The sequence below is a fragment of the Gasterosteus aculeatus genome, chromosome 5 (assembly GCF_964276395.1).
Source record: "Gasterosteus aculeatus chromosome 5, fGasAcu3.hap1.1, whole genome shotgun sequence".
NCBI classification, from domain to species: domain Eukaryota; kingdom Metazoa; phylum Chordata; class Actinopteri; order Perciformes; family Gasterosteidae; genus Gasterosteus; species Gasterosteus aculeatus.
The window spans coordinates 14,655,169-14,669,535 of NC_135692.1; the positions used below are offsets into that span (position 1 = coordinate 14,655,169).

At 45.3% G+C, this 14,367-nt stretch overlaps 2 protein-coding genes and 1 pseudogene across 9 annotated transcripts; 1 reads left to right on the plus strand and 2 right to left on the minus strand.

Annotated features, from left to right (window-relative positions):
- The first annotated feature begins 164 nt into the window (after positions 1-164).
- Positions 165-6,166, plus strand: LOC144383003 (troponin T, slow skeletal muscle-like; annotated as a pseudogene). The gene is made up of 12 exons (XR_013467782.1): positions 165-196; positions 3,802-3,831; positions 3,925-3,938; positions 4,019-4,045; positions 4,410-4,428; positions 4,516-4,791; positions 4,873-4,950; positions 5,029-5,142; positions 5,224-5,333; positions 5,427-5,517; positions 5,592-5,632; positions 5,928-6,166. The product of XR_013467782.1 is annotated as a troponin T, slow skeletal muscle-like (transcript).
- Positions 3,859-9,327, minus strand: dnaaf3l (dynein axonemal assembly factor 3 like). Of its 7 annotated transcripts, none has more exons than XR_013467779.1 (14): positions 9,244-9,326; positions 8,910-8,994; positions 8,715-8,821; positions 8,528-8,621; positions 8,282-8,436; positions 7,946-8,146; positions 7,706-7,828; positions 7,505-7,627; positions 7,234-7,378; positions 6,913-7,027; positions 6,706-6,780; positions 6,364-6,507; positions 5,392-5,484; positions 3,859-4,114 (listed from the first exon to the last, which is right to left on the minus strand). XR_013467779.1 is itself a non-coding variant. In XM_078103686.1 (13 exons), exons 2-12 carry the CDS (start codon positions 8,989-8,991, stop codon positions 6,366-6,368), a joined length of 1,362 nt encoding a protein of 453 aa, XP_077959812.1. In that variant the 5' UTR covers positions 8,992-8,994; positions 9,244-9,327; the 3' UTR covers positions 3,859-4,114; positions 6,364-6,365. The 7 variants fall into 7 exon arrangements, 4 of the variants coding, with proteins under 4 accessions (XP_077959812.1, XP_077959813.1, XP_040032163.2 ...); XR_013467780.1 differs by having other exon boundaries at positions 3,859-5,313; XR_013467781.1 differs by having other exon boundaries at positions 8,910-9,055; positions 9,244-9,324.
- Positions 9,328-9,604: 277 nt separating this feature from the next.
- Positions 9,605-14,026, minus strand: syt5b (synaptotagmin Vb). Its single transcript, XM_040176238.2, has 9 exons — positions 13,555-14,026; positions 12,609-12,848; positions 11,633-11,808; positions 11,439-11,537; positions 11,171-11,338; positions 10,910-11,077; positions 10,634-10,751; positions 10,395-10,528; positions 9,605-10,317 (listed from the first exon to the last, which is right to left on the minus strand). The coding sequence occupies exons 2-9, from the start codon at positions 12,841-12,843 to the stop codon at positions 10,108-10,110; spliced, it is 1,308 nt and encodes a 435-aa protein (XP_040032172.2). The 5' UTR covers positions 12,844-12,848; positions 13,555-14,026; the 3' UTR covers positions 9,605-10,107.
- Positions 14,027-14,367: the final 341 nt, after the last annotated feature.

Here is a 14,367-nt window from a genome sequence, read left to right on the forward strand (position 1 = left end):
GCAGATGCTCACAAAAGCCGCTAATAATCCACATTCAGTCCCCTGCCCGTCTTTTCTAAATCTTGCCTCTGACACACACACACACATTTGATCAGCTTTGAAGTCTCGTCTCCGTGACCCCAGACGACCCCTTATATAAAGCTGTGTGTGCTCTCGAGCTGTGACTCCCCTTGTTTCCATCATCACAGCCGTTCAGGTAGGCCCGTGTGCTTTCCCTCTTCCTCTTTATCTGCTACTGTTTTCTATATACAAATACTACGTAGTGTTGGGAACGGCCTTACGCCGGGCTTCATTTTGTTGGGCACGACATAGGGGTAATGTGTTGGTTAATAGCTGGTGTGAAATTAAATCATTGACATAAATAGAATTATTTTTAATTAACAATGGCTAAGACAATTTACAAATAAATAAATAAATAACGGGGCACCACTCTAAAAAGGCACTAATAACCAAACTATAAATCAATGTAATAATAATAATTGATATTCACTCATTAAGAGCAAGGAATTGAAGGTTTGAGTTTGTACACTGACCATGTTTCCAGCCAGCATTACAGTACACACATGCACAAAGAAATCACAGCTTAAAGTATAACAGGGTTTATTACCTTCGGAACAATACTAATCAGATCAATAGCCTTTCCTGATCCTGTACAGTGAGGCACGATAGCGGTTCATAAACATACACAAGCTCTCGTTAAACAATACAGTAAACACCAAAACAAAAATAATGAGACAGGCTAATCTAACTTCTGCCCAGACTTACTGTGCGTTGATGGGGTTTTCTGTGTTTCCTCAAGTTTCGTTTATCGATCGAATGATTGGGGATGATGAGGACTGTTGGGTTTCTTGGTGGCATAAAAGCTGTTGGTGCTCTTGTAACACAAGTTATATCCAAGGTTATAATAAATCCAAGGTTATATATTGTTACGCCTCCACCCCGGCTCGGGAGAGGAGGAAGGCGTAACTACCCAAGACCACCCCACTGGATGATTATGAACCTGTATGCGAAGGCACCAGCTTGCTACCCCAATAAGTAAAGCACGCTGCTACAATGGACGGCTATGGTGGGTTTATTTCCCCTACAATAACAATACAAACATTTCAACAAATAATTACACACAAGTACAAAGACACGGGATAGGAGGACTAACAGGTAACAAGGCCTGTGGAGTAGGGCGGTGCCAGCGGTCTGTCAAAGCAAGGTCTGTCAAATACGGGTGTATGTAGACCCCAGGGTATCTTACCTAGCCCTGCTCCACAGCGCTCTTGGGGTAAGTACATAAACACAGACCTGGGTGTACAATAGACCACAGTTTAACAAACAACATAGACCATATATTCTCAATCAATGTCACTCTCAATCTCTCCCAAAACACAAGCCCCTCCCCAGCTCTCACAAACAAACATTTTTAAAGGAGCAGAGCTGAGGGCTGGATTGGCTGGAGGAACCGCTGGCCACGCCTGCATCGTCAGCAGCATCTCACCACACCTTTGAAGAACAGACTGGAAACAAAGACATGGGGGAGGAGAAAACACTAATAGAGCAGCCGGACGTAACAGGGTAGAAGAAGTTTTCCTTCTCGGTGAGCTGCTTGGGCCGGAAGTGAAGACTGGGGAAACCGGACTTCTCTGGAGCAGCTATAAAATGGTTTGGGTTGGAGAGGCCTAAATCCTTAGTCCTGCCCTCGACGCCAGCCGGTTTGGAAAGTTCATTTGAAGAGGCGGTCGAGATTCATCTGAGGAGATACTGCAGTCTAAACCTCGCCCTGGTCAGTTCGGAAAGATTGAAGAGAGATACTGTCTTTCGCAATCAGATCTCTGGGCTGTTTCACCCAGTTAGGGATTTCAACTAAATTAGAATAGAATTCCGTCGGGTGACGGTGATGTGAGATTGAGAGCTTCTCATGCTCGTGTCCTGGGGCCTGTTTCAGAAAGGAGGTTAAGTGAAAACTCTGAGTATGTTAACCCTGAAATGAGGGAAACTCTGAGTTTTCTGTTTCAGAATGGGAGGTATGTTAAACCTGAGAAAGCAGAGTAAGTCAAGCCTGTTTCAGAAAGAGAGGTAACTTATACTCAGAGTCAGTTACCATGGCAACTTACTCTGTGAACCTAACCTGGTCGGGAGCAGGTTTTCTTCGGGAAACCCAGAGTTTATTTCGTCTCCTCCCCTTTTTTAAAGAGGAAGTGGTATTTAATCACCTCATTCATTCTTTCGGTATTCATTCATTGCGCACATTTCAGTCACGCAGAGCGCATCAAATCAAGTGAATGAAATGGCATGTCCTTTTATGGACGATCCTGTAATTGCCATAATTAGAGGGGAGCAACACCCTGCCCTACAAATACAAGACCCAGAGGAAGACCCCATCAACCCGGCAGATTTCCAGGAGGGAAGGGTAGTCCGGGATATGATATGCCGAAATGTCTTCACAGATTAATACACATTATATCCACCACCACAACCAACCACCCACAAAATAAAATAAAAATGAATAAACACAAAATCACAGCAATTTATATGGTGTTCTTTATTTCCTAAATTGAATTATGTTTTTATATTTCATTTTCAGCTGCTGCCATGTTCTTTTAATGCCTGCAGGATTGCACCTACATGAAAATTAAAATTAGGTTGAATAACACACTGTTCTTCCAGTTTCACTTCTGATATTATAACAGTTGGGCAAGTCACTTATATTACTAACTACAACTGGCTTCTTCAACAGTGTAATTAGATTAATGTAATAATGACTATCTCTAGAAAGTATTGGTCTACTTATTACTAATTACTTTCTAAATCCCACATCAACCTCAACCACTTGAACAATACAAGGAGAGACAAGAAACTGCACTTTTAATGCTTTCAAATAAACATTATACAATTGCATGAATTATTCTTGAAAAAATATATCTTTTTAAATTTGATGTTAAATCCACTATTGTTTTATACAGAATTGCTTTATAGTTTATGCAGCATTTAATGCAATTACATCAGATTTGACTTTAAATTACGGAATTAAATTACAGTTTTTAGATTACATAGAAATTAATTACACACAACACTGTATAACAGTAATTCAAATGTAAACTTACGCATTGACTCGAGCAGCTATTTTCATAAGCACATCCAGTTCTGCTGGTGAAAAATATGAAGACCTCTTTTTGTCTGGCGCTGTTGCCATGGTGACTCGTAATATCTGCGCTCCATTGATAATGGCTTTTTATAGTTGTGGTGCACGCGCTTAACTCAGAGTAGGTCAACTCAGAGTTGATTGAACTAACTCATTTCAGCTGTTCTGTAACCGAAAACTCAGAGTTTCCCATCTCAGGGTAAGTCAACTCAGAGTTCAAGTTTTAACTCAGAGTTGGTTGAACCTCCTTATTGAAACAGGCCCCTGGTGTCTTGGCTAAAAACAGGGATCGATCCGCCATGTTAATGCTCTCAAAGGCTGGTCGTCTGGGCGTCCAGATGTTCATTGAAAATAGTTTTTTTGGAAAATAGACTTTTGCCAGTGTGTCTGTAACAAATTTTTTGACAACTCGTGTAACAAATCCCACTGAAATATGAGCGAAAGAGTTTTGTGTAACAGCCTGGAATCATGAAATATCATTGGACTCCACCCACAATGATAATAGAGGACATGGTGTTCGCAGCAGCCAGCCGACCAGCTTAATCTCCCCGTCCCACATTCTCTTTTGGAGATACTAGATCATTATCTACAAATGTTCTGCTTCAGCTTTTTCTTTGGCCTGCATTGATAATGAAATTTATTGTCTCATATCTTGAAATGTATGTATCTAGTGTCGTCATGTCTGAGTTTGGAGATCACGGGTGAGTCAATTTATAAACTTTTCTACATTCATAGTACATAAGCTTTTATTTTCTGGCATGTCTGATCTCTTCGTTCAATTGTTATTTATTCAGACGCCGTCAAGAAGGTGAGGACATTCACTCAATCATTCAATGCAAACAAATTGTCATTGTTTCAACTCAATCGCCATCGTCTTCCTTTCTCCAGAGGAAGATGAGGACCAGGGGGAGGGAGGTGAGGCGATGATGCTGAGCTGTGTTCATTTAATCGTCGGCACGTTCAGTTCCAAGTTCTTACAGCCGCCTGTCAGGGAAAGTGTCCCACAGGAGACAAGATGTAAACATGTGTATTTGCATCTCGCAATCCATCCGGTGTTTGCAAATGGTCTCAGGAGCATTAAGCTTCAATTCAAATTTAACAGGAAACTTTAACACTTCCAGTATGATCGTGTGATCAGCGTCCACGAACTGTGTTTGAAACTCAATTGTTTTCCTCTCAGGATGAATTAATTAATTAATGAATTAATCTGTTGTGTGCTGTTTTCAAAACCAAACAACCGATTCCCTTTTTTGTTGCTGTTGCAGCAGTTGTGTTGAAGAAGAACGGCCCAAATATAAGTAAGATGGACGTGGAAATACTAAAACACATTGTCGGAATTTACCACAAAATGAATAAGTTGAATACGCCGTTGTGTTATTTCACAGGCCGCTCACACAGCTCGCTGCCCCTAAAATCCCTGAGGGGGAGAGGGTGGACTTTGATGTGTGTTCCTTCAAGGTTGTTGTTAATAGAACATCTACACGATTATTGCCCCAGAAAGAGATTCAATAATATTGATCTCGGTGTCCACTGGTCCTCGACAGGATATCCACAGGAAGAGGATGGAGAAAGACCTCCTGGAGCTGCAGACTCTGATTGACGTCCACTTTGAGCAGAGGCAGAGAGAGGAAGAGGAGCTGATCGGACTCAAATACAGGATTGTAACTGTCCATCAGTTACCCGTGTACTTGTACCACAAAGAGATGGCGATGAAAACCTGAAACGTGTTTTTTCTGTAACAGGAAAACCGCCGGGCAGAAAGAGCCGAGCAGCAGCGCGTGAGGGCTGAAAAAGAGCGGGACAGACAGACCCGGATCGCAGTAATTAACGCCTTGTATCACATGTATGTCGCCAAAACGCGCGCTCGGATCACAATGTTTCGACCCGACTTCGTTCAGGAGGAGAGACAGAGGAAAGAGGACGAAGAGGCAAAGAAGAGGGCCGAGGAGGATGCCAAGAAGAAGAAAGTGCTGTCCAACATGGGAGCTCACTTCGGAGGCTTCCTGGCCAAGGTCAGAATAGCACAGAACGTCGAGTCGGAGGTCGTGTCCGTCGGAGCCTCCAGGAAAGTGAGTTGTGTTGGTGTCCTGCAGGCAGAGCAGAGGCGAGGCAAAAAGCAAACCGCCAGGGAAATCAAGAAGACGACTCTGGCAGAGAGACGCAAGCCACTTGGCATCGAGAGCCTGAGAGAGGATGGCCTGAGGTCAGTTCCACGTCCACGAAAGGCTCTAATTCTAATGGCAGAAAAAGGACAAACTGACCTTTTATTCAACTTGTTGATGCCGGTGTGATTTAGAGAGCGAGCCGTGGAGATGTGGCAATGTATCTACCAGCTGGAGTCAGAGAAGTTTGAGCTGACCGAAAAGACAAAGAGGCAGAAGTATGAGGTGAGCCGGCGAGTCGGGAGCTTACAAAACGTGGTATTTTAAATATACATAGAGTTATTTTCTGTCTTTTACAGATCAACGTCCTCCTGAACAGAATCCAACATGCTCAGAAATTGTGAGTCACGCTGCTCGTCCCAATTTACCACGACACGACCTTCACACTCAAATGAGAGCATCGTGTGCTGTGCTTTGCATCGACTATGCAAACGGTCCACGGACGGACGGCAACAGTCACATCGCTGGAAAGGACAAACTCACAGCTCGGAACATTCGCCACTTAATTCACAGGACGCACACGTCTAAGATATGAAATGTGCTAAACGTTTCCAATGAGTCACACTCGCTGGTCATTTCTGTGCTGAATTCTACTGTTCATAATCAATTGTCTTCTTTTTCTTGTCTCGATGTAGCAAAAAGGTCAACGGTAAGGGGAAGGTCGGTGGACGCTGGAAGTGAGCGCACACAGGACGCACAACGAAGACGGGGAACTAGTTTCTGGACAAGATTGGAGATTTCTTTGTGGCATTTATTATAATACATCCATGGCAATTACATCTGTATTTATTGAAATACATAAAATGGATATTTTTCTTGCAGTGTCATTCAAATTCTAAATTAAATTTCTTTATTCATTGTTATAAAATCCAAACACTAGAAAGTTCACAGTGACAAAAAAAGAAAAAAGAAGAAAGATTTCTGTGGCTGGTAAACTTCCTTATGGAGGAAAAATAAATTCTGTCTGCATAAGATCCTGAAAAGTGACTCTGATGTGAAGCAATATCACCTTGACTGTTGCATATGTTGAAGGTAAAGCTGCTGACAAGGGGAGCAGAAGAAATGCACCACCTTTACTTCCTCTGTGGTATGAAAACAGCATGGACGTCGTCACTCTTTCCGTCACGCCACGGCTCAAATTCGGCCTGCAGAGCCGTGCTCACCACTTTCTCTGCAAAGCCTTCTGCTTGCTCCTTAGTCAGATCCAAAATGTACCTGTTTCACAATGAACACACAAAATGCAACATAAATATGGCGGCAGCGCTACAATTATCGCTCCCTTTTTGAATTTACAGATGGCGTTGTGTAGCGAACACAAAGGAATCACGTAAAGCAAAGCACGTGCACTTGTGACTAAAAGAGCACAGACACTCTACTCTTGTCACCATGGTAACAAAACATGAAAAGCCTCACTTTGCCAGCTCCACGACCAGCACGGCGTCTGGTGCTGCAATCTGCCGAATCGTCGGGCCCAGCAGGTGCACGCAGCTTTAAGAGCGTTGACAGGGATGCAAACGAAAACACAGACATCATACGTGGTTAGGGGTCTGCAGTCGGTCCGTAATGATTATCTATTCAGACCAATTATCTATTTGGGAATTCCAGACGGAAAGCTCTCACCTGGCAGAGAAGTAGATGGTGTTAAAGAAGTGGGAATATTTCTTTTTTTCTGGCAGTTTGTAAAGTGAGTCCAACGGGAGGAATGTCACAGAGATCCCATCCGGCTGCATCAAGTCTGGAGACGGTTTGAGACATACGCAAGTTTCATACACAGATACCCTTTTTCCATCTGCTGGACTGGGAAGTGATCGACCAAACGCTGCAATTAAACACACTGAAACCAAGCTGAATGCAACATAATGACATTCAAAGATTCTCAAAAGCAAGTTATTCAAACCTGCAGTGACAAACATCTGGTAGTTAGTGTTAACAGCATTTTACCGTGAACGGGGACAGATTTCAGATCAGCCTCAGGAGACGCCTCCTCCGCCTTTACCTCCGACTGAGAGGTGATGGAGCGGCCCCGTCTTCTGGACAGGGACTGGAACAATTCTTGCACATTTGCAACAGAGATATCCTGGGCCGTCTGTGGATGTGAGTGAAGGAAAAGGACAGAAACCATGAGCATGTTCCTGAGCGTATTCACAACTCACTCTGGAGACATTGCTGTAATCTAACATGTAATCTGTGTTATTGCTACTGGATATTTTACCGAGATGTGTTGCCCATTCTGTGTCCTGAGCAGGTTCTTGTCATCGGTTTCAATCCCGAAGGAGAGATAAGGACTGGAAACAATGTCCCCCCAGTAGCCCCTGTAAGACACTTTCCCCCCTTTCTGTCCAGATAACAAGAAAGTTCCTTTACGTCGTCTTCTTGCTGCATTGTGGAGAAACATTGTGCAGAAAAAACTCACTTGACGGAACACTCTGGACGAGAGCAAACTCGGATTGCTTATTTGGTAGACACCTTCCCTCATTTCGAACGCCAAACCCTGTTCCCTCCATCGTGCATATTGTTGTTTGCTGATGACGCCGCACTGCAGAAACACAAAGAAGGTCCGTTGTTTAGTGAAACATTTAAGCATCCAAATGTCAAACTTTCTAAAACGCATTTCAATCAACAAACAGAAAAGTTTCACACAATATAAAGTTACCCCTTTCTCGTATAGTTTCATGGAGAGGTCCCAGTCAAAGCAGTTCTTCTTGGAGTCGTAGCGCGTTCCGAGGTGCTGCCTGACCCGATAATCCCAGGCTTTGGACATTGAGACGGGGACAGCGCACTCAGATGAGGACGACGAAGGCCGAGGCCGGGTCCACATCTGGAATATCCTGGCCAGCTCATCTCGCTCCTTGAACTGATTGTTCAAAGAATACAAAGCTTTCACACGGGTTTGACCGAGCAGGCCTCAGCGTCTGATTCCACACAGAAATACGGACCACGAGGTAAAGAGAAGGACAATGGATAGGCTCAGTTTTGCAGACGTTTGTACCTTGAGGAGAGCCGTGTTCAGCGCCGGGTGGGTCGCCGTCTCCAGAGACTCGGCGACAGACACGGTGAGCTGCGATGCCGCGCGTCTCAGTCTCTCTTCAGTGTGACTGCGGATCTCACCGTTCCCAAACACCTCCAAGAAAACCTCGGCCTTCTCTGCAAACAAAGATCGCGGCAAAACCATTTCATATTTAGGACCCATGAATCGAACATCTGTAAGGCCAATACCTCAACAAAACCCGCCCACCATTATTTCCCATGCTTTCCTTTGGCATCAGTGCCAGGTAGAGGAGCAGCAGCTGCCGCGCCACCACCTCCATGCTGTCTTCTATCACCCACACCTGCAGCAGAGCAGAGGAGAAGTGTTCTGCTCATAGTGGAGTATAAACGCTTTTATTGGGGGGGGTGTTTTAAGCAACTTGGGGGGGGCTCACATGAAGGTTTTCGTGGTTCTGCAAACCAGAAATGGTCTTCAAAATATGTCGTGGATCTCCGCTGCCAACCAGTAACACGTTGATGTCCCCTTCAGGCCTCACGGGGCCTCAGAGACAGAGAGACAGACAGAGACTTTGAACGTTTGGGCATTTTGTTCGGTGAACAACGCACCCGCGTGCACCTGAGGCTCTCACCTGTGCTCAGCAGGTCGCGCGCCGGACTGAACCCCCACCAGGTGATGCAGCCAGCACCCTCGGGTGCCCGTCCAGCACTCATATCCTGCGGTGTCACCGGTGCAGAGACGAAGCACGTTTATACACAGCGCCAGTATAGCGCAGTGCTACTGGGAGACAAATTAGCTTAGCACGACCGCCAACTGGCGAGTTAATGTTAGCGAAGTTAGCTAACTAGCACCACGGCTAAACAGTGACGTTAGGCCAAAATAAGTTACCGTATCAATTAAGTTGTTATAAGAGGGCACAGACCCCGTTTATGATAAACAAACTAAAGCAAAAGGGAAAAACTCACCTAGCAGTCTGACTTGTCAATAAAGTTGGAGGCGACCGTTTGAGTTCCGTTGCTAAGCAACAGTCTCTCAGTGGACTGACGTCATCTACCGGCGGTGGAGGACCGGATGTCGTGCTTGGACTATGCAACATGTATTGGTCTAAAGTTTAGACCAATGATATCTAACAGTATATTTATCTAATTAAAGGTAAGAGAGTAAGATATGTATTATTGTGAAATGGTCCATTTGCATTTGATATATTATCCATCGGTGCGGTATTACAAGTGTGTTTAAGGACTGACGCTATAAAAAGGAGCGTGCATGACATGAGATGCAGAAGCTATACCATGTCTCCAAAGTGTAACTTTATAACAAAGATTATTAGATTAAATAAAGATTTAATAGGCTCATGCATGAGCATACACAAAACATGCACATTCACATATGTGTGTTTTACAGACAGAAAAAAATACAATATTGTAATATTGGTTCAGTCACATAATGGGAGCTGAGTAACAACATTTTGTCTGTACATCACGCGCACTCGCACGCACATTAAAGTACCTTAAAAGAAACAAAATGGAAAAACAGGCCACGCAGCTTGAGAACACATCGGGAGTATTAGGATGAGTAAAACATTGTGACTGACATTACATTACAGGTCATTTAGCTGACGCTTTTATCCAAAGCGACTTACATTACACTTTTAAACCCATGGCTTTTTTCACATTTTTGCCCGGGAAGCAATTAGGGGTTAGGTGTCTTGCTCAGGGACACTTCGACATGGAACATGGGGCAGCCTGGAATTGAACCACCAACCTTGTGCTTCCCAGCACACCTTCTCTAACCCCTGCGCCACGACGACCCAAAGGTGGCGTGTGCCGCTAACGAGGTTTTGCTTTGAGCGCCGCCTCGACTTCTTCTTCCGGCAGCAGCGTGTGCCACTGGGCGACTGGACGTCTGGGATTGGATAACATCTCTGACCAGTGGCGCAGGCCGACTCCCGTAGCTCCGTAACCCATGAAGGTCTTTCCAATGGGGTCGTTGCTCCCGAGTTTGTCATAGTCCAACACTGTGATGACGACCTGCACTTTCTGAAAGACCAAAGAGAAAAGAAGGCATGAAATCATTGCCATCATTGAGTCGATGATGGCATGACGGCACAGCCTACCTGTATTTGCTCAAAGGGGACTTCGAAGCTGAAACTCTCGTTGAAGTAAGGATTCAGCGTGTTTTTCTTCACCGTCGTCTTTTTCTTCTTGATCCGTTTGCCATTTTGCTGCAGAATAATCTTCACATACGGATCTTAAACAGGAGGAGAGGGGATGCAGTTGTGGTTTTCTGGGTTATAAGAACTAAGCAAATGTTTAAATGACTCCCAACGATAATAACGGCAGGAGCAAGAATTACCCGATAAACCACCGACATCCATTTTCTTCAGGTTCTTCGCCTCCATGATGTTGACTGTCAGCTTTCCAGCAGTGGGCACATATCTTAAAGAAATGCAGATATCCCCCAGTTTCTCTTGCTGAAAGGAAAGCATTATGGATTACCATCACGCAGCATCACCATATTTTATTAAACTGCTTATTATTGTGATCGTTAATCACCAGCAGCAAAGCATAAAGTGTATTATTCGGTAAATAGAAATCCACACAACATGTCAGCGATAATAACGTATCTCACCTCCTCCTTTTCACCGCTCTCCACGTCCCTCCATTGTTGCAGCGGCTGACCCAAATCAACGCTGTTCATGGGAATCTTGATCTCGCCGATCATGTCGTGCTTGGAGAAGCGGTCAAAGTCAAAAACTTCCAGCATCAAAGTCTTTCCGCCCAACTCTGCATACGGGATCTGGGAAAGAGAGTTCGATGCAACGTTAGAACCACGGAGACCCGAGAAAGAGCAAACAGAAACACAGGCAGCATCCAGCCGGGCGCGTGGCACCTTAAAGATGAAGGTCTCGTTGAAGACGGGACATAAGTTCTTGCGTTGAACTTTGGTCTCGTACTTCTTCTTTTTGTCCGGCAGCAAATAGACTTTGACGTAAGGGTCCGAGGTCCCCCCCATGTCCATAGCAGCGAGGTCCTGAGCCTGCAGGATGCCCACTATAAGCTTGGAACGGAATGAAAACAGAACGATCAGCGGCCATGGAGACATTAATGTGAATGTCTCATTGTGAATGGTGAGGGTTTGGTTTTCACACAGCATCTACCTGGGCATCCGTGAAGTTGTAGTCCAGTGAGAACTCCAGTCTTCCCAACTTTTCCTGTTCTTTCTCCTCTTGGTCTCCGGGCTTCTTCACATCTCCCTCCTGCCATATTAAAGCACAGGTCCACGGGACATTCATCAAGGAGGTGTCGATCGGGTAAGAGTAAAAACAACAACGTGTTACTGGAGATCACGTGCCTTCTCTCCACCCTCCCCTTCGCCTTCCTTTTCCTTTTTGCGGCGGCCAGTCTTCCTCTCCCTCACTTTCTTTGGCTTCTTCTTTTTCGCGAAGCACTTCTTGAAAAGACAGAAGACGCAGCACGCCACCAAAACCAGGACGACCACCACGATGGCTGCTATTGCCCACCCGGGAACTGTTAGAAAACAGAAAAAAAGGGCAATTCACTCATCGCTATTCACTGAATGCGAGATGGGAAAATGCTTACCGCCCCAGAAAAAAACAGACAACAAAACCCCAATAAAACAAACAAAAAAACTGAATCTGAAACAGTGCGGGCGTTTGAACACCAGCTTCTTCATCCGAGGCTTTGTGCAAGCCGCATGCATCAAGAGGATTTACATTTCACATCTTGAGATTAGGTCAAAGTAAAAATGCACTCTGATAAACCAGGTTCCAGTTAGTTGTCAAAACACACACAGACACAGACACAGATACATGAATGTTTTGGAGCGTATCTTTCCAGCGTATCTTTTGAGCTTTTGAAAAATGTTTTCAGGCGCTTGTTTGTGTGGGGGCAGTTAGATGAGCCGGGACGTGCGGTGTCAGCAACACCCGTCTCCACTATCAGATAATCACACGCTGTAAGCCGGGAGTGGCCCTCGACCAACACACTCCCCAGCGGCGCGGTTCGTCATGAGGCGACTTACTCAGAGCACCGCAGCAGTAGCTGTTAATTAAAGGAGAAACATTTCTCCCACTTTGGTTTGTGTCGCTACGCAGGTCACAAACACCGGAGATAATGACCGAGAAAACAAGCTTAAATTCCTTCATATTATTAGTTATATGTAGAATGTCAAAATACTCAAACCTTTAAAAAAAGCTTCTGGATAAATCGTTATTTCGATTCTGCATCTTCTCCAAAAGCATGTAAAGAAAGTACAGCACATTTCTAGAAAATCAATTTGTGATACTGGATTCGTAGAAGCGGCGTACTTGGCAGGTGGCCGAGCTCATTCGCAAACTTCTCCTTCATGTGCTTGTAGTCGTGGCCGGGGTGATGCTCCGCGTGCTCGTGCTCATGCTCGTGGCGTTCCGGGTGCTCGTGCCGTTCCGCGTGCTCGTGCTCGTGCCGTTCCGCGTGCTCGTGGCGTGCGGCCTCGGTGACCTCCTCCCGCTCCGGTTCCTCCGGCTCCGCGGCCCTCCGGCTCCGGGCCCCTGCCAACCTCATGGCAGCTGTCGGGAACAGTAGAATCGGTGCGGTTATTGTTGGCGCGTTGGGATTATGTGTCGCGTTGGCTCCCGCAGCGAGAGATAACGCAGCTACGTGTGTGTGTGTGTGTGTGTGTGTGTGCGCCCCGTGTAATCCCGACGTCCACGCGCTGCTCTGCGGGTCCAGAGCACCGGACGTCTTTAAGCCAGATGCTCATCATGGCCCGACCCAAATCCCTCCACGTCGCCTCTCCCACCGGTTGCCCCAGTCTCCATTTTTATGTCATCACTGCCTATGCATGCAACTGGATTAAACTGTGGCACTACAGTATTAATCCTAAATCCCTCCTCAAAGCTGAAATAAACAAGGGTTGGTCTCCGCGTTCAATTTTCAAAGGGTGTACAAGGGCAGATATTGTTGGGATATCTAGTTTTCATTCATATTTGCCTACATGTAAAAAACAATAATTAGAATGTGAAATATAACAGATCAGAATATAATGTACAAAATGTCAGATGCAATTTTAACCTTTTTCTGTTTGCAGAAATACTGTCTGAAATGTAAAGCATGTTATCTATTCATACGTGTAGGCATCTCTACGACGCTTATCTGGGGGTGATGGACACAACAGGTAAATACTTTACACAAGATGCACTACGCATTCATGTGGGTTAGTTCTAATCCAAATGTGATATTATAGAAGAAAAACCGTATGCATATTCATCTCACCTGCTGATGGGTCCCTTTGCTTCCCTCTATTCCCACAGAGCTTCTGGAGCAACTTTTGCGTCAAAGTGTTTGTCTTGTTGCCTCGGCCCGTTGGAGCCCTCACGCGCCCATCGTTCCTTTGGTGCGCCGCTGACTGCTGGCAGGCTCCCTGCAAACCCTTTCCATCAAAGCACTGTCAAATCGCTAGAGCAGCGTTGGGATTTAATCCCCCCTCGCGACCCCTCCCCCCCGATGTTAGAATGCCCACAACACATCTGTTGCTACGTCTCGGGACAAAAAATTAAAAATCATAAAGAGCAACGGCAGGAGAACGTTTTGATACACGCAAATTCTCTTTTAAAGATTTCACACACAAGGAACAAATGAAGGCTTCCCTTGTCGATGATGGAAGTGGCAGATAAAAAAAAGTGGTTGTGTTTATCTACTGGATTGAAGAGACCGCGGTGCATCCGAGTCGTCACTAATCCGCTCTGCAGAGACTCACTTGCAGGCAATCGTCAAACTACCAACAAGTGTCAGTGAGTGCGTGTGTGGGGGGGGGTGCCGTGGATTAACATTTAACGGTGCAAAACACACGCGGATGTGGAGCAAACAGTAATCCCCGGGCACGCCGCCATTACTTCACACGGCTACATCTGGAGATCGCAGTGGCTCCAATCCAACGTGCAACAGCCTCAGATTAGATCACTAACATGCAGCGGGAAACCAAATGAGCAGCAAGTCAAGTATTGCCATTGTGTCAAAGACCTTTCACACAATGAGGGAATGTGCCGCAATAGTACAAAACATTGTGATTAAACCAACGGTTTAAAC